The following is a 23,434-nucleotide window of genomic DNA, read 5'->3' as shown; positions in this document are numbered from 1 at the left end:
TCTTGAGACACGCTCACCACTAGCCAAGCCCAAACTGCTTTTGGATTGTTTTACCCAAATAGAAGCACTCAATCTTGGGAACAGCTTATGAGAGGGTCACCAACCAGTGCTTTAGATGTACTTTTGAAGAACAGAGCTGTCTGAATGATGTGAAATTGATACCTGAAACGCTAATCGTTTTCTCTTCCCCAGACATCTCATATTAACCAGCACACATAGTGTACCAGACACATAGTGTACCAGACGTACTTTAATCTTTTGACAGCAGAGAGAGAAGCGAGTGGGGGGGGGGAGAAAAGAGAGAGAGGCGTACATGTAGAGGGGGGAGCGCACCCTAACATGCTGTCATGTCCATATAGGGGAAGATGGAGAGGCAGAGATGTCTGCTGAGATCCCTCTAATAAAGTGCCGGGGCCCATCACTCTCTGCCAGCCAGGCCATCAAGGCCCCCGGGGCTCTCTGAGACGCCATCGGGCAGCGCGATTGATTCCCCCTCTTCAGATTAATCTGGATAGAGACTGTCTGAGTGTGCGTGTGTGTGTGTGTGTGTGTGTGTGTGTGTGTGAGAGACAGAGAGGGAAGGAGAGAGAGAGAGAATGTCTGATAGAGACAGAGCCAGTGGGCTCCGGTGATCTACAGCCTGTTTAGATCCTCATTTCCCAAAGTTCATAGCTCTCCTCCATCAACCCGCGGGCAAGGAGCCAAGCCTTTGCTCTCTCTCTCCCATTCTCTCTCCCTCCCTCTCCCTTTCTCTCTCTCTCATTCTCTCTCTCACTTTCTCTCTCTCTCATTCTCTCTCTCTCTCTCTCTCTCCACGGTGGTCTAATTCCTCTGCACTTAGGAACAGGTAAAGGCTGCCTCAACAGGTCCCAGGTGTTTGTTATCTGATCCATCTGATCCACGCTCTCCTCTGCTTATCTTCTCTTTTCTTTCTTGTGTTGATTGCGTGATGCTGTCTTTTGTTTTGGAGCTTCATTAACTCAGCAGCACACTCCCGGAAAAGGGAGTCCTGGCTCTCTGAAGAACTGCCCCGACTAAGTAAAGGTTAAGAGATAGGAAAACAACCTGATTAGAAGTTGAGTGCGCACACACACACACACACGCATGCATACACATGCAGACACACGCACGCACGCACGCGCACACACACACACACACACACACACACACACACACACACACACACACACACACACACAGCTAAACTCCCCCACTATATTGCATGGCAGTCTGTGATTCAGCCAGATTAATAGAGCGAAGTGGCTGTCTTCCTCCCAGACAGATGAGCAGCAGACTGTGGGCGGGTAGGTGGGGCTGCAGCAGGTGTGTGTGTGTGTGTGTGTGTGTGTGTGTGTGTGTGTGTGTGTGTGTGTGTGAAACAGGTCGATGTGCACTTCACATGCAGCTGTGCATTCGGAGCTCTCAAACAGAGAGCTCGGCGCTCGGCCCTGCAGCCTTGGTTCTGGTCCAACTCTCAGGAGTTCTTTCCAACATGGAGATTTATGTATCGGAAGCGCTGGGGGAATGAGATATGCCAATAAAAAGCTACTCACAGTTACTGTGAGTGATTGCTGTGCCAATAATTGGTTGCGCAATTTGTTTGACAGTTGATGTATTTAGAGAAATCCTGTGACGTTAAATACCATGGTAACGGGAGATTTGCTCTGAGGGAGAGAGCAGCAGTATTGTGTTTCGATGATTTTCACAAAATGTATGGTCGCCTATGTTTTTGGTGTGTTACAAAGAACAACGTTCACTATGCAGCTGTCTTGTTACTGGGGCTGCAACTCTTTCTGTATAATTTCATACCAAATGCCGCTTTCAGGCCTCAAAAACCCATCTAGCTGATGGAAATGAGCAATAATAACAATGACGATAATAATAACAACAATAATTATGATAATAATAACAATAAATATGTTGAAATGCTAACATGTATCTGCTGAACCCCAGGCCACAGGTAGTGAAACGCTCCCCATTGTAGACTTTTCATTGGGTGTAATTAGAGTGTTGTTCTACGCCACATTAGAGGCTCCGGTGACAAATGACTTAACGAGCTATGCAGGGAGGCCTAATTATTCTGCAATTAGAAATGTAATTATGGGCTGCTCCGAAGGCTTCCTTGCTAGTTGGCTAGCAGTGTGAGGCAGCAGAGACAGAGTGGGCGTCACATTTAGCCGCCAGCTAATCTGTCACACATGTAAAGCAAGGTAGGTAGCCCTTCAATCACAGAGCCACTGCGTGTGTGGCTACTGTACTGTAAGTGATTGCTGTGCTCCAATCGGATTAGACGCTCAACCCTTCAGTGTCAAGTTTTTTCTTTGCTCTTTGCAGTTTCCCTTCTGCACATCAACATCGTGAACGGGAATACTGATTCCCATAGTTTGGAGCAAAGAGTGGATGCAACCGTAAGCAAGCGTGCCCCTTTTGTGGAAGTTGAGCAGAACATATTTTTTACATGCTATAAAGTCTTGAACATGAAAATAATCAGTTGGGAATACTTCCACATAAAAGGGAAGAAGTAAGAATACCAGAACTAAACCGGAAACTATACTGTATGTACACTTTCTCTAGCGTTGGGAAAGACAATGTTCACAGATTTGGATTGAACCAACTGTCCAAGGTCAAACCAATTGTGATACCATATTGATCCCTGAGGGGTGGAATTCATCTTGACCCGCCCCCTCCACAGGGAGGTAATGGTGCAGGTCAGGTGCAGAACAGCGCCCTCCAGTGCCTTGCTCGAGGATATTGGAGGGAGGACAGACATGGGATCGCAGGGGGTCGAACACGGGGCCTTTCAGCGACAGGAAGGTTACCTGAAAATGTGCATAAGATGACAATACTGTGTGTGTGCATCTATGCCTGAAACACATTTCTGCACGATAAGTCAAGAGATATTTTCACAGATTTCAGTGTGTGAGATCCCCGTCCTTCTGTTCCTGCACAGGAAATGAAGAAAATGAGTGAGCATATTGTTCATTTCAGGGTCAGCATGTGTGCCCGTGCTTGCAGGCAGAGTTGGGGCCAATGCATTGCATGGTGCAGTAATGAGCCACTTCCTTGCCAATGACGACAGATGAGGCCTAAGAGGGTATAGACCTACTAACCCAGCCCAGGGCTCCGGATGACCTGCCAGGGCTCCGGATGACCTGCCAGGGCTCCCGGATGACCTGCCAGCCCAATGAAGGCTGAGCAGCTCCCCTTAGCACGCCCGAGGCTGCCTTTTATTTTGGCGTCCAAAGCGCTGCAAGCGGTCCAAAGCACTGTTCGAGTATAGAGAGCCAAAGTGGAACGTCACTTCCTGCTTCAGCACTGTACCAGAGATTTTCATCCGCCATTTCATTTTCACTCGGAACCAAATGTAAAAAAATGCCGGTTTGAAGAAAATATTTTTTCGATATTTTTTTATCCGAGTGAAATGTTCAATGGTCTCTCCCGATTATAGCGTTAGCTGAAACCGTTTGGTTTGAACCAGTAAAACGCTTTTTATAAGCATTTTATGAAATGTCTATGGGAAAATAAATGGCGGATGAAAATCTCTGGTACAGTGCTGAAGCAGGCAGTGACGTTCATTTGCCTCTCTTTGGACCCTTCTAGCTTCATGAGCTAGGCAATATATTTTAACACTTGATATCTTGAAATCACCTGCTTTCTTTGGCAATCACTGTAGGTCAAGTACAAGTTAACACTCTTGAATTCTTTGATCATACGTATGTTTTGCAGGTGCAAGCAACATGATGGTCGACCAAATTGAGTCTAAAGGTCTGAGGCAATGAATCACGATTACACCATGTTTGGGATCATACTTTTAATTGGACTTAAATTCACATAAATAACATTGGTTCATATATATTTTGTACATTATACAATTTTATATAATATATATTTCCCCCTATGATTTACATTCCTTTCTGGCTAAAATGATCTCTGTTACATCTATGGAAACAGGAAGCCTCATGTGAATGCAACGCGCTGCTCTTTTTGTGCTGTTTTCATCGAGGTCCAAATACCCAAAGGAGAGGAGCGCGTCTCTCTGGAGTGCTCAAAAATAATTTCCCAAGTTCCACAAAAAAAGAGAAAAGCAAAAAGGAGAATCTATTGCATCGTCTCTAGGGTAATTACACTGCACTACAAGGAGTGGGAAGCTATTGAAAATCATTCACCGTATATATTTGACTGTATCGACTTGTGACACAAAGAAAGAAAAAGCACTGCAAACTACCTGATATGCATGTTCTTCTGATGTGGTAAAAAATAATAATTTGCAAATAAAAAACAAAACGTTTGACCCGAGATAGGAAACCCCTCGTGAGACAATTAAAGAGTTATGAACCTGTAGCAGGGTCACGTTATCATGCAGTGACCCGGGCCAAATGCACTTGCACAGATGAGTTGAGCTTGTCGGTTCGGATCACAAATCAACACATGGCCTTTTCCGGCCTGTGACTGACGTGATTCATCAGGATGGGTGGATATCTGGAAGTCAGCTAACATTCACTCATCGTTCCGACAGGAAAAAATGCCCTCGCTTCTACAGCTCATTGCATTACCTTTAACCCGTCGATGACCGCTGTTGTCTGTTGCTCTTACCTAATCCATCACTCAATCAATCAGTCACCACTGACAGGAAGCACAGATGCCGTAAACGAATGCTGAAGTTTGAAACTTTTCCCGTTAGGCCACGCCCACGACACATCTGATTTTCACATTTCCAAAGTCGAGGATTTCATATCACTGGGTCATCGCTCTTGACTCGTCAATAAGTCACAAAGTAACCAAGGTGAAATGATCGAAATCAATATGAGAATGTTTTTCCTCAATGGCAGAGACGGACGAATCAAAGCCTGTGAACTACAAAATGCTATTTGACATTCAACATTAAAAACTACATACCCGGCGATATGTAACGAGCGTGAAAATGGCCACGGGGAATCAGTAGTATCTAGTATGAGTTGAGTCATCTTTTTATGTCAAATAAATCCAAATGTATGTAAAAAAAAAAAAAGCATCCTTTGTGAACAGAACCTCACATGTCAACATTGTCACAATTTCTCCCGACCTCTTCCTGCTACAGAAAACTCTTGAACCTGCATACTCTGTACACGTTTGATACACATTTGATTGTCTGAATCGGTGCTGCTACCTGAATATCACCTCCAGAGAGAACTTGTGACCCGCACTAGACCTTCAAATACAAATAAAGAGCAAACACAAACTACTTGACCAGCGATGGATGACGACAATGTTCGAGGTCAAAGTCTGTGAACGCGAGCGGGAGTCAGTATCTGATGACAAATGCTATTTGGTGTACTTGAAAGAGCTACTTAAGATTTCCCGGTGGACCGCTGTGGGATCCTACAATGTATCATGCATTATCACGACAAGGCCAAACCAAACCAAACATGACGTGTGTGCGTGTTTGTATGTGCGCGTGTGTGTGTGTTAACGAATCACAGAGGAAAACACATAAGCATGCCATGACATCGAGACTGACAGCAAGTTAACGTGTTAACCCCCTCCTTCCCTGAATAGTTGACAATAGTGTATATTTTTTTGCCTCTTGGTGTATCATCTCATCGTGATAAAAATCGCATAAACAACATCATAATCATATCCCTTTCCGAGACAAGATAAATGTATGCTAAAGAGCAATGGGGAGGGAAAGTGACTGGTTGTGTTCAAAGCCGTGTGAAAACGTTTGACTTCACAGCAGGAAGTTTGGATTTAAATGTATTACAAAGAACATTGGATTGACTGTAAATATCTGCAGGTTGCGAAAAAATAAATAAATCTTGACAATATTTTTATTGCAACAGACTTGATTTAGGTTATATCTGGGAACCATATTGATTCAAACAGATTTCATGCAGTTTACTAATTATCTTGCATTTGTGAATGGAAATTAACACAAGTGGTTGTCACTTTCCCTCCCTGTTACAATTTTGCCTCTCTAAACTGTCCTTTTCATGACTTTCAGAGGGGAAATCGTGTCATTAAAAAGTGCATCATGAACACGTTTGAGATTAACAATAAAAACAAACCATCTTATTTTGTCATAAATAATCAACACCTTTTCCTCTATCATTCAATAAACCTCTTATGATACAAGTTGAGTAGTCACATGATGCAAATCAGCCTCCTGTGCTCCTGTTAATATTCAAGAACAACAAAAGGCTTCCTGAAACATGGAAGCTTAAAGTGGGCAACTGAGGACCCATCAGTCAGACAGTCAGTCAATCATCAAATCGAGGAGCAGGATGGTGGAGAGGACTTGTCACGAGCAGTTACAGATAGTGAGGGTATAACACAACACATGCACAGTGAGAACAGAAGGTGCTTTATAATGCACCCTTTGGCACCCTATAACATGACATGTCCACAGCTAGCATCTTGCTTGCCTTCGCCAGGCGGAACCTTCTGCCCGGGCACAACCACACCTAGCTACTATCCATCCATATGTCAAGTCATTTCACTTGATCAACACCTACTGTATCACCCAACCTGGGCATGGCACACCTCTTTATCAATGCCTCCAACAAAGTAAATTAATCACAGTTCGAAACATCTACTTTCTTTGCACAACCACCACCTGTTGAAATGGGTTACCTTACTGTAGTAATCAGGAGCCTTGCTCTCTTGCTCTGCTTCTTCTTCTCGTCTCTTGCAGGCGAGATGTTACAAACTCTCACTGTTCATGTGTTGTACCTCCAAACTCTGAATGGCTGTGATGCTATCACGCTCTCCTTGGTCCTCTGCCTAGGGTCAAATTAATAAGAAAGACAAATCAAACAGGAAGACCTTAATTGGTCGAGCAAACCAGGAGTCCAGCCCTGTCCGTTTCCAGACCGAAGCCCCCTTCAGATCAGATGAATTTGGGGTCTGCTGGAGGTTATCGTCAGGAGACCTTGTCCGCACAGTATGCCATTCACTGACGGATTCGCAAAGCATTGGATGGCTACAAGCTAATAGTGTTGACACTCCCCAGACTGTACACAATATCTCCAACACTTTCCAAATCCATAAGAAATGTAACTAGTCCACGCTTAATCCAGAGGGTAGAACAGAATCCAGACACACTGACACCATCTCCCAGCTCCCGATCCATCTCGACTCCCCCGGGCCTGAACGACCTCGGCCGGGCACATTGGCGGCTCCCCCTCAGTGGCAGCTCTTCATCCCGCTCACGTAGGGCGACTCTTGGCGGCACAGCGCCACCTGCTGCTGCTCTAGCTGGTCCGAGGCTGCGTCGACAAAGTCGGGCACGGGCAGCCCCGACAGGATCATCACCGACTTGTTCCAGATCATGAAGGTGGGCGCAACGGGCAGGAGGAAGGAGACGTGGAAGGTGTGCAGGTGCTGGGAGTTCATGGCGTCGTAGAAGGTCAGCGAGTTGTTGTCGTAGTCCAGCAGCACGCCCAGACGCCGCAGCTGCAGGCTGGCCTCCACCGCCAGCTCCTTGCCGTTGTGGCGCACGGCAAAGTTGTTGTTGCAGCGCGAGAACACCCACGACGACGAGTTCTTGCCGCTCCACTCGTTTTTCGGGGCAGACTTGTAAGCCACGCCGATGGCATACCTGCAGGGAACGAGGGGTTTGGAATGCATTAGTGATCTGAAACTGTACTGTTCTTCTTTTTTATTGCATTTTGTTGTTTTTCTTTTTTATGTGTGAAAACAGTCATTCATTAAAACATGTACTTCATTCCATTGCTCCATCCCTTCACCACAACACCCATACTGTTATAGTCAGCATCCTCTCAAATTGTCATTAATATTAGCATACCATCATAACACATCAGTTCACATACAAAAATATTTATACATATATAATTTATATTTATACAACAATCTAATACAATTTATTGAGAGAACTGCCCCTAAACATTTTTTATATTCTCAACTAGTTTGCCCCATATCCTTTCAAATTTCACTGCTTGTCCTTTAACAGTATACATTATTAAATGTTTTCCCCTGGCATGCAATATGACAGTAATTCTCTCCACCATTGTTTAATTCAAGGTGAATGCTTGGATTTCCAATTAATTAATATATATTTTTTACTGCTGTCATTATTAATAGTATTAATTTATTTTCATCGTTATTCAATTCTTTATGTATTCCTACATCTCCCAATATCGATATTTGGGGGTCCAGTGTAAGTAATCTTTTTTTATATTTCTGATGTATGTTTAAAAATGTGATTCCAAAAATAAAAAATAAAATATAATAACTATTGTCCATTTTAATTAATTGTCTTGCACAGTCAAGCTACAGTACCTCATGCTGAAGACAGATAGGCATGGGCCCCTTGGGCCTCTCCAAGAGGTCTAATTCGAGAGCCAATTAGTAAAAAGAATATAATTAGGATAAGAGCAGTGTGTGTGTGTGTGTGTGTGTGTGTGTGTGTGTGTGTGTGTGTGTGTGTTGTGTGCATGTGAGTGGGTGCATAACAGCCTAGATTCAAACTCCCCAAAGAGAGATATTTCGGTTCACCAGTCCCCAGGCAGGTTTACATAATGCACTCATAGAGTAGGTGTGTGTGGTGGTGGTGCGTCTCACCATGTGGAGGCTCCCAGCAGCACCTCCCAGTAGTGGCACCCGCTGTCGATGAAGACGTTCCCGGCCGCACCGTAGGAGCCAGTGCCGCTGAAGCGCTCGGGCGTGTGGCTCTTCTTCAGAGAGCTCTCGTCCTTCTCCATGGTCAGGCAGTCGTTGGACAGACGCAGCTTCTTGTGGGCCGTCTTGGGGTCCAGCTTGAAGGGCTGGCCTGGGAGGACACAGAGTCGTTTCATGCTTTGACACATCTGTGTGTTGTGTTAAGGCGGCTAATCGTGCATAATAATAATACTAATCATCATCATCATCATGAGCATCATCGTTATCCAGCAGAGTTTAGTGAGTAAATTGCTATACAGGGGAGCATCAAAACAAGGATGCTAAAACATATACAAGGAGCTAAAACTGGAAAAGGAGACATTTGATAGAAAATTGGGTTATAATAAAAAATAAATAGCCAAAATGAATAAGATTATACAGTACAATAAAAAAAGACACAAGATTAAAGTAGCATCTTTGAAGCAGTGGGGTTTAGGGGAAATATGGTCTTCATTTTAGGCCAACATCACCACTGGTGTGTCATACAGTAGACTAGAGGCTACCAATCCTCTTCAGCATGGTCTTATACTGTAGTCATTATACAGTACCAAGGGATCACTTCAGCATCATGGGTGATTCCTGTTTTCCTGCTATGTTCCTGATCATAGCCTGACACTGTCAAGGGGAAAGTCAAAGGAGTGACTGTGATGCTCACAGAGAAGACACACAGCGAGAGACAGAAGAGGAGTGACTGTGATGCTCACAGAGAAGACACACAGCGAGAGACAGAAGAGGAGTGACTGTGATGCTCACAGAGAAGACACACAGTGAGAGACAGAAGAGGAGAATATTTTAAATACAAAGGCGAGAGTCTAAACTTCAAAGCCTTCCAGAGCCTTTGGTGAAAACACTTAAGAGTGGAGGAAGCGGCCTGGCACTCCTCTCTGCACCTCCCATCACAGAGACTTGGAAATTAGCTGAAGGAAATGGCCTTCACTTCCACTCCACTGGCGGTCGGGGCTACTCAGCAGAAATACTGCTATCCAGTAGCAACAATTCAATTTGCAATGACACCTGCAATTTGAGTGTAAATGGGTGGAAAATTGAACGGGCAAAAAAAAGAGGTGAGTGACAGAGAAGTTAAGCAGTGAGGAGAGAGAGAGAGAGGGGATAATGTGAGAGTAGTGTGGCCAGAACACTGTGCAGAGACTGTACCCCTGGTTACTTCTTTCTCTCTGAGCCTGTGTGTGTGTGTGTGTGTGTGTGTGTGTGTGTGTGTGTGTGTGTGTGTGTGTGTGTGTGTGTGGAGGTCAGCCATGGCCCTTCTCTCTGTCTGAGCCTGTGTGTGTGGTCAGCCATGGCCCTTCTCTCTGTCTGAGCCTGTGTGTGTGTGGAGGTCAGCCATGGCCCTTCTCTCTGTCTGAGCCTGTGTGTGTGGTCAGCCATGGCCCTTCTCTCTGTCTGAGCCTGTGTGTGTGTGTGGAGGTCAGCCATGGCCCTTCTCTCTGTCTGAGCCTGTGTGTGTGTGTGGAGGTCAGCCATGGCCCTTCTCTCTGTCTGAGCCTGTGTGTGTGGAGGTCAGCCATGGCCTTTCTCTCTGTCTGAGCCTGTGTGTGTGTGTGTGTGTGGAGGTCAGCCATGGCACTTCTCTCTGTCTGACCCTGTGTGTGTGTGTGTGTGTGTGTGTGTGTGTGTGTGTGTGTGTGTGTGTGTGTGTGTGGAGGCCCTCCATGGCCCTTCTCTGGGTCTGAGCCTGTGTGTGTGGAGGTCAGCCATGGCCCTTCTCTCTGTCTGAGCCTGTGTGTGTGTGTGTGTGTGTGTGTGTGTGTGTGTGTGTGTGTGTGTGTGTGTGTGTGTGTGTGTGGAGGTCAGCCATGGCCCATCTCACTGTCTGAGCCTGTGTGTGTGTGTGTGTGTGTGTGTGTGTGTGTGTGTGTGTGTGTGGAGGTCAGCCATGGCCCTTCTCTCTGTCTGAGCCTGTGTGTGTGTGTGTGTGTGTGTGTGTGTGTGTGTGTGTGGTCAGCTATGGCCCTTCTCTCTGTCTGAGCCTGTGTGTGTGTGTGTGTGTAGGTCAGCCATGGCCCTTCTCTCTGTCTGAGCCTGTGTGTGTGTGTGTGTGTGTGTGTGTGTGTGTGTGTGTGTGTGTGTGTGTGTGTGTGTGTGTGTGTGTGTGTGTGTGTGTGGAGGTCAGCCATGGCCCTTATCTCTGTCTGAGCCTGTGTGTGTGTGTGTGGAGGTCAGCCATGGCCCTTCTCTCTGTCTGAGCCTGTGTGTGTGTGGAGGTCAGCCATGGCCCTTCTCTCTGTCTGAGCCTGTGTGTGTGTGTGTGTGTGTGTGTGTGTGTGTGTGTGTGTGTGTGTGTGGAGGTCAGCCATGGCCCTTCTCTCTGTCTGAGCCTGTGTGTGTGTGTGTGTGTGTGTGTGTGTGTGTGGAGGTCAGCCATGGCCCTTCTCTCTGTCTGAGCCTGTGTGTGTGTGTGTGTGTGTGTGTGTGTGTGTGTGTGTGTGTGTGTGTGGAGGTCAGCCATGGCCCTTCTCTCTGTCTGAGCCTGTGTGTGTGTGTGTGTGTGTGTGTGTGTGTGTGTGTGTGTGTGTGTGTGTGTGTGTGTGTGTGTGTGTGTGGAGGTCAGCCATGGCCCTTCTCTCTGTCTGAGCCTGTGTGTGTGTGTGGAGGTCAGCCATGGCCCTTCTCTCTGTCTGAGCCTGTGTGTGTGTGGAGGTCAGCCATGGCCCTTCTCTCTGTCTGAGCCTGTGTGTGTGTGGAGGTCAGCCATGGCCCTTCTCTCTGTCTGAGCCTGTGTGTGTGTGGTCAGCCATGGCCCTTCTCTCTGTCTGAGCCTGTATGTGTGTGTGTGTGTGTGTGTGTGTGTGTGTGTGTGTGTGTGTGTGTGTGTGTGTGTGTGTGTGTGTGTGTGTGGAGGCCTTCCATGGCCCTTCTCTGGGTCTGAGCCTGTGTGTGTGGAGGTCAGCCATGCCCCTTCTCTCTGTCTGAGCCTGTGTGTGTGTGTGTGTGTGTGTGTGTGTGTGTGTGTGTGTGTGTGTGTGTGTGGAGGTCAGCCATGGCCCTTCTCTCTGTCTGAGCCTGTGTGTGTGTGTGTGTGTGTGTGTGTGTGTGTGTGTGTGTGTGTGGAGGTGAGCCATGTCCCTTCTCTCTGTCTGAGCCTGTGTGTCTGAGCCTGTGTGTGTGTGTGTGTGTGTGTGTGTGTGTGTGTGGTCAGCCATGGCCCTTCTCTCTGTCTGAGCCTGTGTGTGTGTGTGTGTGTGTGTGTGTGTGTGTGTGTGTGTGTGTGTGTGTGGTCAGCCATGGCCCTTCTCTCTGTCTGAGCCTGTGTGTGTGTGGAGGTCAGCCATGGCCCTTCTCTCTGTCTGAGCCTGTGTGTGTGTGTGTGTGTGTGTGTGTGTGTGTGTGTGTGTGTGTGTGTGTGTGGAGGTCAGCCATGGCCCTTCTCTCTGTCTGAGCCTGTGTGTGTGGAGACCTGACATTTAACTCACACCTCTCGCTGAGCCTTTCCCCCGGCTTAATGAGGACCGCAACTCCTCCTCTCCTCCCTCCTCTCTCCTCTCTCATCCCCCATTCTCTGTCTCTGTCTCTCTCCCTCTCTCTCTCTCTCTTCCAATAATCCGCCTGGCGAGTGTGTGTTACTGCGGCTGGATATGAGATGACGACGAGGCCAATGTGCTGCTGGCAGCCAATTACATGAATGCGCTCTCTTCTTTGAACTGCTTATCGCTGCCAGCGCAGCCACTTCCAAACACTGGGCTCAGTCATGGCTGTCCTGGGGACGGCTCTGAGAGCCCGGGCCCCGGGGTGGGGAAGGGGGACACGTGACGTAGAGGACATACACACACACACACACACACACACACACACACACACACACACACACACACACACACACACACACACACACACACACACACACACACACACACACACACACACACACACACACACACACACACACACACACACACACACACACACACACACACACACACACACACACGATCAGCTCCAGCCGACACACACCAGACATAAATGTTGGAAAGAAGCCCGGCAGGCTTCTTGTAAATGGAAAAGTCATGCATCATAAGCTGGGCTTTAAATGGTGAATGATTGGTGTGTGAAAAGTGAATGTGTGCATACCTAAAGGTGCAAAGAGCCAATGTGTGGTGTAAGATATCAGCAAGAACCAAGAGCTATTTCAAATAGGAAAGTGTTCATCTATAAAGTATAAAGTATACATCTGAGAGTTTTCAAAAGCCTTTTTACATACAGGAGGCAAGGAGGAAGGCAGGCAGGCCGGCAGGCACGCACGCACACACACACACACACACACAGGGTTTAGGTTGCTAGCCCTCTCTGCTGTAATACACTAGTAATTGGAGATATTTCCAACTGTCTGCTGAGGTGATAACTGCTCTCTGTTAGACTGCGTTGTTAGGGAGTGGAAAGGCGGTAATGGAAACGTGTAAAACACAAAATGAAAGCGTAACAGAAGAGAAAAGAAGAGGAGAAATAACGGCGAGAGCGCGGGGGGAGCACTTATAAAAAAGCAATTTCACTCCAACTCCACTCTGCTGGGTTCTTGAACAGTTAAACCACTCAAAGGCGGGGTGGCATCTGGGTAATCGACTTTATTTCAATTCAGTCCATTTCACTTCCGCCATCTTTTTTCCTGGCTCACAGTTTTGCAGAGGGATAGATAATAGATTGAGCTGATGAGGGGTCTGGCAGAGAGAGATCCATTTTGCTGCATAACTGAACAATTACTGCAGTTGAGACAACGGCGTCACTCTCTCTTGACACATCGACTGACTCAAACGCAACCTTCTATCCCCGTGTGGGTCTCCGCTTCCCCCGAGGCAGTCCAATCATTATGTGCCATTTAACATGCATGGCTGGATGCCGCTAATTGCCTGATCCATATGTAATGTGCTATGTTACCCAACATGGCTGACAGGCTCACAGGCAGAGGTGAAAATATAGATTCAAACTGACGGGGGCTGGATGTCCTTCACTCACGCAACACTGGCTAGGGATGCCCTGTGGCGCAGCAGGCTGAGGCACAGAACATGGACTCATGATACTTCCAGTGCAATTACAGTGATGAACGTGTTTACATCGCATACTCTCATCCCTGGCTCAGTGGTTAGCACTGTTGCCTCACAGCAAGAAGGACCTGTCACCTGCGTGTGACCCCCGGTCCGTCCCAGGTCCTTTCTGTGTGGAGTTTGTGGAAGACATGTACAGTATGTTAGGGTTAATACTCCTGTCAGTGCACCTGACCAAGGCACTCGTAACAAGTACTGGAGTTGGTCCCCGGGCGCTGCACTGCGGCTGCCCACTGCTCCTAGCGCTAGGAAGGTTCCTAGTAGAGGATGGGTCGAATGCAGAGGATGAATTACCCCACGGGGATAAATAAAGGATAACTTTACTTTACTTGTCTTTCTTTTCCAGCTTCACCATCTAACTAACTGAGAGGCAATAGCTCGCGCTGCGCCAAACGCTCGGCACTGAGGGTCTGTTCATTGTGATTAAAGACTCAATCACTCGTTTCTGTGACGGCTCATTAAGCTTGTGAAAGAAACTTTTCCTGCTCCTTTCTCTTCTCCCTCTAAAAGACACATTGTTAGTACAACGGTTGTGTGTGTGTGTGTGTGTGTGTGTGTGTGTGTAAAGAGCAGTGATGCCAGTGTAACCAAAGATTATAATACAAAGTTGGTTTTGTAAGACCAGAATCCAGTAATTGCTGGAGACTATGTAGCTGTTATAGTGATTCTATTCTCTCAGCTCCATTCTTAATAATAACACAGCTCTATGTTGCCACTGTGTAACAGTCATTACAGATGTAACTCACTGTGTAACAGTCATTACAGATGTAACTCTATGTAGAATATAGATAGGAATACAACTGGAAAATGTGGTGTACAGTATGTAAGTGCTACTGAAGTGGAGATTTCTGGCTCAGAGTATGAGAAAGAGAAAACTGCCTTTTTAATGTGGGTAGAACTGGGTCGCTGCAACACCTATTCACCTGCCTATTCACCTGGCAGACAACACCTGTTCACGTGCTGTGTCTCGCCTGAAACTTTTAGAGCCAATATTTCTCTGTAATTCACCTCTCCTTTTCTATGTCCCCCTCCCCTCTCTCCCCCCTCCTCTCTCCTGTCATCTCCTCCTCTCTTCTCCCCTCCTTCTGTTTACTTCAGGGGCTTCGTGGCAGCTTGAGGCCTGTCATCCCAGATGCATGTTGGGTAAATATTATTGCAGGTCGTTTAACAGGACTTAAAGAGTAATGCATACCCCTGGGGGCACCTTGACATGTGATATTTTCAGCCTAGATTTTCATCCGCTTACACAAAACAGGGACTGGGATCTGATCTGAGAAATACATACATACACTTGGACACATCCAACAGTCCACACAGGCATAAATACAGACAGTGTTTCTCATACACAATGTGGATGCCCAGAATAGTCACAACAGAATGACTCACATCATTAAATCTCCAGTCCAGTGTTTGACTGTCAAGTTGCTGCCCAGAGGAAGGCCAACATGCCTGTTCAGATTAGCTTTAGTTTGGACCAACAGCACAGCCTCTACATGCAAACAATGGGCCAGCTACATCAAGATGTATTAAACCTGAATGTATGTTGTTAGGCCCTCCTACAGTATATAGCTCATTCCGCCCTGCAGCTAGGGCTGAGCAATACATGGATATTATATTGACTAGATTTCTAGATTTGTGCACTTCGTGCGCTCAGGTCGCATGCTCATCTCTAGCACACGCCGTGCGCTCCGTGGAGCCCCTCTGGCTTATTATAGTAGTGAGATATCATGATCTGAAACTAGATATCATCTTACATTTTGGATATCGTAATATTGTGATATGCCTTTTCCTGGTTTTAAAGGCTGCATTACAGTAAAGTGATGTGATTTTCTTAACGTACCAGTCTGTTCTAGCTGTTCTAATATTTGCCTTTACCCACTTAGTCATTAAATCCACATTACTGGTGATAATTTATCAAAAGTCTCATTGTGTAAATATATTGTGAAAGCACCATAGTCATCCCTACATTATTGTTGTAATATCGACATATGATCGGACGATATTTGGTCAAACATATTGTGATATTTTATTTTGTCCATATCAGTCCTAGCAGCTGTATATTTTGAAACGGGGAAGCAAACCCTGTCTTTATATTTTATTTTGATCACAGTCTTATCTTAATAAAATCTCACATGTGGCTTTGACTTACAAGTGAACATTTAGCCCACTTCGTAGAAAATACAGAGATATATATCATGTATCACCATTCAGCCTAAAAATATAGAGATATGATTTTCGATCCATATCGGCCAGCCATAACTGCAGTCTTTTCTAATATTGATCCACTGTGGAACTGGTACGAATGTCACACCAGGAGGGTGCCGTCTCTATACTCCTGGTCATTACGGAGGCACACAAAGGTAAGAGATTCTGGAAACTTACACGGGTTTAGCCAGATTTAGATTTAGCCCGGTTTCAGATGTACCAAAACACATTGAGGAGATCAGGCTGAATTACCCTTGTGCAGTGGTTCTCAAAGTGTTCTGGCTTCACTACCCCCTTTCCCTGATGTGTGAATACCCCCTTTACCCGACTACAGTACAACATCTTCCTTAGAAAACTGCAAGAGAAAACTATAGCATAATGAATAAATGATAACCCACCTTTTGAAGAATATAACATGACAAAATAACAAATGGAGTAAAAGAGTTGCAAATGGTACCTCCTGACTCCTGAGCACATTCATTTTAACGTTTCATTTATTGTCACAATTTATTCTTGCATTTTTTCAATTTGACCCTTTCTCTCATGTACCCCCTGTAGTACCGCCACGTACCCCTAGGGTACGTCTGCCCCAGTTTGGGAAGCACTGCCCTGGTGCACAATTCTTTATTATTAATCCTGGCGGGAAGCAAACATCGGTGCACACAAGCACGCAACAAGGTAAAAATAGAGGGCAGCCTTCGCAGAAACTCAAAAGCATCCTACGAGCTATGTGTGTGTGTGTGTGTGTGTGTGTGTGTGTGTGCATGCTCGTCTTGAATTTTCAGCAGAGGAAATCAATGAATCTTGTAGTAGTGTGCTTCCACCCTTCTGCACAATAACCTCAGAATCTAGGAAAAGAATAGACTGTGTTTATTCAAGCACTCTGACAGCCACTGACCTGCACTGTGGAATGCTTTGAGCCGAAACATTCATATAAAAACATTTTGCACCATATAAGAAATGACTTCTCAGTCTCAATTCAAACACTTTTTCCCTTTTCCAACCACACAGACTATATAAAAATATGGACGTAAACCACCGTGACGTCATCCATTGGTTTCTGGACTATTCACTATACTCGTCTAAATGAGACAATGGGCCTGTCTGATTCTCAAGTGAACAAGCTTTATAGGTGGCATTTCTAGGTAAGAAGTTGTAATTAGGCTGTCTGAAACCAGTTTGATACAGAAGTTCACTGAATTTGCAACCTTTCTAGGTACCTAGTTATGGATAATTTTAGAGGAACCATACCATGCACACTTTGGTGGGTTAGGGTATCCCATAATACCTTGCGCCCCTTGCAATCGACGAAGAAGAATGAAGCGAGCCCGAGCGAGCCCCTAATGGGGACGCCCACAAAGCCAACCGCATCAGAAAAAAGTGAAACAACGTTAAATAACAAACATCTGTCACTTTCTTTTCATTTTTATTCTAGAATAGTCAATAACGTCAACCTTTACTTAATTTCAGTGCAGTCAGATGTTTGTAGTGTCAGGAAAGTCACTTTTGAACATTAGTAGGAAGCATCTTACCTGACTCTGTTGTGGACAGCAGCCGGCTAGTTAGGTTGCTAGCTAACGTTAACGTTAGTTTAGAAAACCCGCTCCGCGTGCCCTAAAGCAGGACTACACTGTACAGCCAGGAGGATAGCAGCATGGCAGACCTTCAAGAGTAAGTGGAGTTCGTTTTAACTGTGCTTTATTAAATGACAAGCTGTCATTGCTTAACTAACGTTACCAATTTGTTTGTCAAATGCAACGTTCCAAGTTAGCTTGGTTTCACGCTTTTAATTTGAAGGCCGAAACGGGAAATGGTTTGAGTAGATTGAATTGACACTGGTCTGTCAATTCTATCATTTCACACGTACCATTTCCCTTTTTCGCCTTCAAATTAAAAGTGTAAATACAATGAAACGTTCGCCTGTGAAGCCTCGACCTGTTTGGATTATAATAACGTTAGAGAAAACAGCCATCAGCCATGCAGTTTTATACTAATTTATTGCCAAATGCTTTGGGAAACAACTTCATCAAGCTTGGTCAGAAAAGGTCTGTCTATTCAATGGAAACAGCACCAGTGCGACCTGTCGCGTGCGATGCTACCTTCAAGAATGAGGACGTCTGAAACAAGTTATTTTTTAATCACCTATATTAAAATGAGATACCTAATTAAACAATAATCTAGTTAGGTCACTAGATGATATTAAGCTTCCTTGCATTACAGACACAAACAATATTTACAAAATGAACACCATGCTGCATTGAAGAAGACGTGAAACTAGAGATTGTATTGTATTTTTTCCGGAAATTTTACCGGATCCGCAACGCAGCCGTAACGCATCTGGTGTACATTGCCTGTTACAATATAATATGTACACAGTCTAGTACCCAGCACTCCCCCCCCCCCCCTGTTTTGCAATGTGTTTTAAACTCTGAATCAAATGTTTGATGGTCACAATTCTCTGAAAGGCCGGTTGGCTTGGTTCCAGCAGAGCCGTGTAGATAGAAGAGTCCCGACATCTCCATTCACTCCAATGGACCAGTGTTTTACTCTCAAGAGTTCAAGGAAGTAAGGTCCTGGATTAAGCAGCACTGTCGAGTTGCAGCAACATAGACAGTTTGTGTTGTAGTCTGAAAGGGTTTTTCCCCCCTTGAATCAAATTGTACATTATCAGCTTTATTTTAGCATGCAAAAGTAGCGCGAGACCCATTCCTGGCTGTTCATTGGCTAATGAGTCTCGCATTTTGGTCCTCCGCTGACGCCACTCTCTCTCTAGAGGACACTAGGTTCCAGGCTTAAAACTCTTTAGATAAGCATTTTTCGTAACGTGGTTGAGAAAAATAAATATGGAAATACTCTACCGCAAACCGAGGTGACGTCACAATGTCACGTGACTGTTGAGCTCTATGGGGAATGACTCCCTTTTGCAGCCAGTCTCAAGTGACCATTCAAGGAACTGCAGTTTTTGGTACTTCCGCGTTGGCCTCATCTTTCAGAACTGAAGGTTGGGGCTTGGTTCCAACTTGGCAAACTAATTCCCCTATCTTCTTCCTGCGACTTTGTATCCCCATTCATAATATGAATTAATTACAGAGACAGCCAATTAGATCTGCATAAACAGAACATCCTAATAAAAGCCATCCAAGACTAATGTGGCTCCTCATTCTGTCAGCCGCCACTCTAATAAGGTGCGACCACGCTCTGATACAACCTGAATTCAATTCCACGCTCATGTACACCTAAAAAAACACACGACACGGTGCATTAAAAACAAATATAATGACTATTGTGTCCTCGGTCAGAAGATGTCAAAATACGCGACGCATCGTCGGGCTTGCACTGATCCTCACTCTCGTATTTGAATGACATTACCGGCTGGCTTGCATAAGTGCAGCAGCTTCCTGTATTGATTTGAAAGACAGATGTATAGACAGAAAATGGACTGGAACAATGTGATTTCGTCCCATCTGTGTGTGCATCGTGGAGGGGCCACACTCCATTACGGGGGATTGAGGGCACTGGCGTCCGCAGACACTCATCCCTGCAAAGAGCTATTTGATGTCTTCTCTTCCCTCTCTCCCTCTCTATCTGTCACCTGACTCTCTCGCTCTCTCTCGGGGTCGTTCATCCCTTCACTTTAGAAATCGAGTCATGTAGGAACAGTTCGCTGGGGGGGCAAATGCACGGAGAGTGGGTGACAGCAGCAGCTGGAGATCACACACACATACATGCACACACGCACACACACACACACTACTTAACCCCCATCTGAAAGATATCATGCTTAATTCATGCGTGTTTCGAGAAGCCCAGAGTTGCCTCACATGTTGGCTGGAGGCGTCTAACAGCACATAAAGCTTCCACTATATCTGCTGTACACTATCTGTGTCCCGGGTCGCTTTTATGCGCTGTGGGTCCACTGAGTGGTTTTAATGGGAAAAGATTGGAGCGAGTTTGCACCGATCTCAAGTTCACTATGTGATTTTGTGCCGTTAAATGTCAACTGTGTCGAGTGAACTGCACCAGAGAGGATTGCAGCAACGGAAATGTGAAGTTCTTAACTATCCAGAGGTGCCGTTTTATGTCTAGATGATGACAGGAAGTGGGATTTTCATGATTTTGTCAATTCTTTTGTCTTCTTCTTCCAAAAAACTGCAGCTTATTTCCCTCAGACAGACAGACAGACAGACAGACAGACAGACAGACATACGCTCACACACCTGTACATACAGTACACTCCCTGGGCATGTGTAGGTGTGTGTGGGATGACAGTAAGGCTGTCTGGCCTGTCATCGTCTCTCTCCTCGACATGAGAGAGACAGAGAGAGAGCGAGTCATGACAACTTGAGAAGACAGCTGTACCTGTGGGACGGATAGACAGATGCTATACATGGAGAGAGGAGAGGGAGAGACAGATGCTATACATGGAGAGAGGAGAGGGAGAGACAGAGGAAAGGGCAAGTGAGGGAGAGATCATATGCTGTAGCCGGGGGCAACATAACAAAACAGGCCGGCCGGGGAGGGAGGGGAGGGGGCTGGGGGGGGGGGGTTTGGGGGAGAGACTGTGGACTGAATTTTCACAATCTCAGTTTCGGTGCAGCAATTTAATGTAGATAAAGACTCTCGCCAAATAATAGGCAAGTCGCCCCTCTGTGCGTTTTTCCCGTGTCATATCGGCACAGTTAGCTGCATTCAAATCTGTTCTGCGCATATGCTTTGGATGTAGTCAGAAGCAGCTCGTGAGCAGACATCCTGGTGATGGAGGAGGACATATGCTTTGGATGTAGTCAGAAGCAGCACTTGTGAGCAGATGTACTGGTGATGGAGGAGGACATATGCATTGGATGTAGTCAGAAGCAGCTCTTGTGAGCAGACGTGCTGTAGATGGAGGAGGACATATGCATTGGATGTAGTCAGAAGCAGCACTTGTGAGCAGACATCCTGGTGATGGAGGAGGACATATGCATTGGATGTAGTCAGAAGCAGCACTTGTGAGCAGATGTACTGGTGATGGAGGAGGACATATGCATTGGATGTAGTCAGAAGCAGCACTTGTGAGCAGACATCCTGGTGATGGAGGAGGACATATGCATTGGATGTAGTCAGAAGCAGCACTTGTGAGCAGACATCCTGGTGATGGAGGAGGACATATGCATTGGATGTAGTCAGAAGCAGCTCTTGTGAGCAGATGTACTGGTGATGGAGGAGGACATATGCATTGGATGTAGTCAGAAGCAGCTCTTGTGAGCAGACGTGCTGGTGATGACTCTCCAGTCTCTGTGCTGCTTGTCACTGCATTCTGTGCTTTGAGCCCCTCTACAAATATGATGAGCTTAGGCTAAAAGCCTCCAGAGCCTCTCATCCTAAAAAATGTGACAGCTAAACCCTCCAATCTAGCCAGCGACAGAAACGAGAGACTTCAAGGCAGCGCGCGGGGGGAGTCTGCTACGAGAGCTGGTACCACGGCGGAGCCTTGAGGGGGAGACCTAATAAGCCTGTCAAAGTGAGATGTTGGTGATCAGTTTTGTTGTGACCTATTTTAATGTGAAAACAGTTTTGCCTGCCTGCCACAGAACGGCTGACTGAAGCACTTCCATCTGAATACAAATCCCTCTGAGAGAAACCGGGCAGAGAGAGAGAGTGGAGATAAGACACAGAGAGACTGAGAGAACCAGAGACGTACGAAGATGGAGACAGACGTACAGACACACAGAGAGAACCAGAGACATAGGGTTCAGGAGGTAGAGCGGGTCGTCCACCAATCAGAAGGTCGGTGGTTCGATCCTCGGCTCCTCCAGTCCGCATGTCGAAGTGTCCTTGGGCAAGATACTGAACCCCAAATTGCTCCTGATGGCTGTGCCAGCACCCTGCATGGCAGCTTGCAGCCTTTGGTGTGTGAAGGGTGAATGTAGGCACATTGTAAAGCACTTTGGATAAAAGTGCTATATAAATGGAATCCATTTACCATTTACATACAAAGATGGAGACAGACAGACTAGCTACAGTGGCCATACTGCACACACCACAAGCCGCAAGGCTAATAATATTGAGTGGTTGTTTGTATATGTTATTGTGCTGGCTTGTTTGAAACCTTACAGGAGAGTGAAATACTGGGTGTCAATCACAGGCTCGTACTCTCAACCAACCCTGGGCGTGGGCGGACAAGCTTCCCCCCGATGGCACTGGCTGCCAGAGGAAAGGAGGACTGGAGGGGTGAATGACAGGAAGAAGTGGGAGTGAGAGAGAGAGAGAGAGAGAGAGAGAGAGAGAGCCTTGCAGCATTCTACAATTACTGCATACTGTACATAAGGGCAAACACACACACATGTGTGCGCGCACACACACACACACATGTACACGCACGCACACGCACACACACACACACACACACACACACACACACACACACACACACACACACACACACACACAAATCAGAGCTTGGAGCCACTGGGCCCTGAGATAAAACTACTGGCAAACAGAGGTGGCCAGCAGTGAGAGAGAGAAAGAGTGAGAGAGAGAGAGAGAGAGAGAGAGAGAGAGAGAGAGAGGCTGACTGACTGACAGAAGAACATCCCGAGAGGACAGAGAGAAATACCAGAAATGAGAGAGATGCTGAAAAGCTTATAGACATCACTGGTTATGGAGTGTTTCTTATATACAACATCTGCTCAGCCTACTTCTCTATAGACTTTTATAAAACGGCTCTCTCAAATCAAGCAATCTGATTGGTTCACAGCCATTGTATAAATCCCGTAACCCACTCCAATAACCCATGGCCATGGGTTATGAGTTGCCATGGCAACTCTCTTACTAAAAGGCTTTGGTTACCTCAAATGACAATGTAGAAAAAACAAATGGCGGAGACAGCTGTCAGATCCTTGTGAATCGATCTTCGCTTATAACTTTACTAATACTTTGCAGAAAATTATGTTTTGTACAAGAATAGACGCGGGCTAATGTCTTCTTTGCAAAAAAAAGGCTGTTAACCCCGCATTTAACCCCGCATTTAACCCCGTAACGTTAGTTGGTGTCGGGCTTTGCAGAAAGCTCTCAGCTTCTCAGCAAGCGCTGAAAATGCAGCGCTGCGCTCGAGCTGTGTGTCGGGCTTTCCAGAAAGCTCTCAGCTTCTCAGCAAGCGCCAGGATTGGCCAATGTCAACTTCAGTCTCCAGAACGATCCAATCAAATCACCCGCACGTTCTTGCGGTCCCGCCTTACAGTAGTGTTTCAACTGACTCTACCAGAATGCCATGCCAGTCGGACTTATAGTATTATTATTATTATATTATCATACTTGGAAACCGTTTTATAAAAGCAATATAGCACTCGAGCTGCGTGTGTTGTGGCATATATCCCGCTGCTCAGCAGTTATCCCACTCGGCCTGCGGCCTCGTGGGATAACAGCTGATCAGCGGGATATATTTGCCACAACACACTGGCTCTCATGCTATATTGCTTAAATAGACATCACTGGTTATGGAGTGTTTCTTATATAACGGCGAGTCAGATGGAGACAGAGAG

General features: G+C 46.1%; 1 protein-coding gene across 1 annotated transcript in view; it reads right to left on the bottom strand.

Annotated features, from left to right (window-relative positions):
- Nucleotides 1-3,815: 3,815 nt before the first annotated feature.
- Nucleotides 3,816-23,434, bottom strand: part of LOC310790097 (putative E3 ubiquitin-protein ligase MID2) — a gene marked incomplete at its 5' end in the record, with an annotated part of 70,564 nt that continues 50,945 nt past the window's right edge. The window contains 2 exons of the mRNA XM_083651790.1: nt 3,816-7,576; nt 8,560-8,767. Coding sequence (XP_083507916.1) covers nt 7,162-7,576; nt 8,560-8,767 — 623 coding nt within the window. The 3' untranslated portion in view covers nt 3,816-7,161. The remainder of the gene's footprint in view (nt 7,577-8,559; nt 8,768-23,434) is intronic.

This window comes from Poromitra crassiceps (genome assembly GCF_964638095.1).
Source record: "Poromitra crassiceps genome assembly, chromosome: 15".
Classification (NCBI taxonomy): domain Eukaryota; kingdom Metazoa; phylum Chordata; class Actinopteri; order Beryciformes; family Melamphaidae; genus Poromitra; species Poromitra crassiceps.
This window is presented reverse-complemented; position numbering and strand designations above follow the sequence as displayed.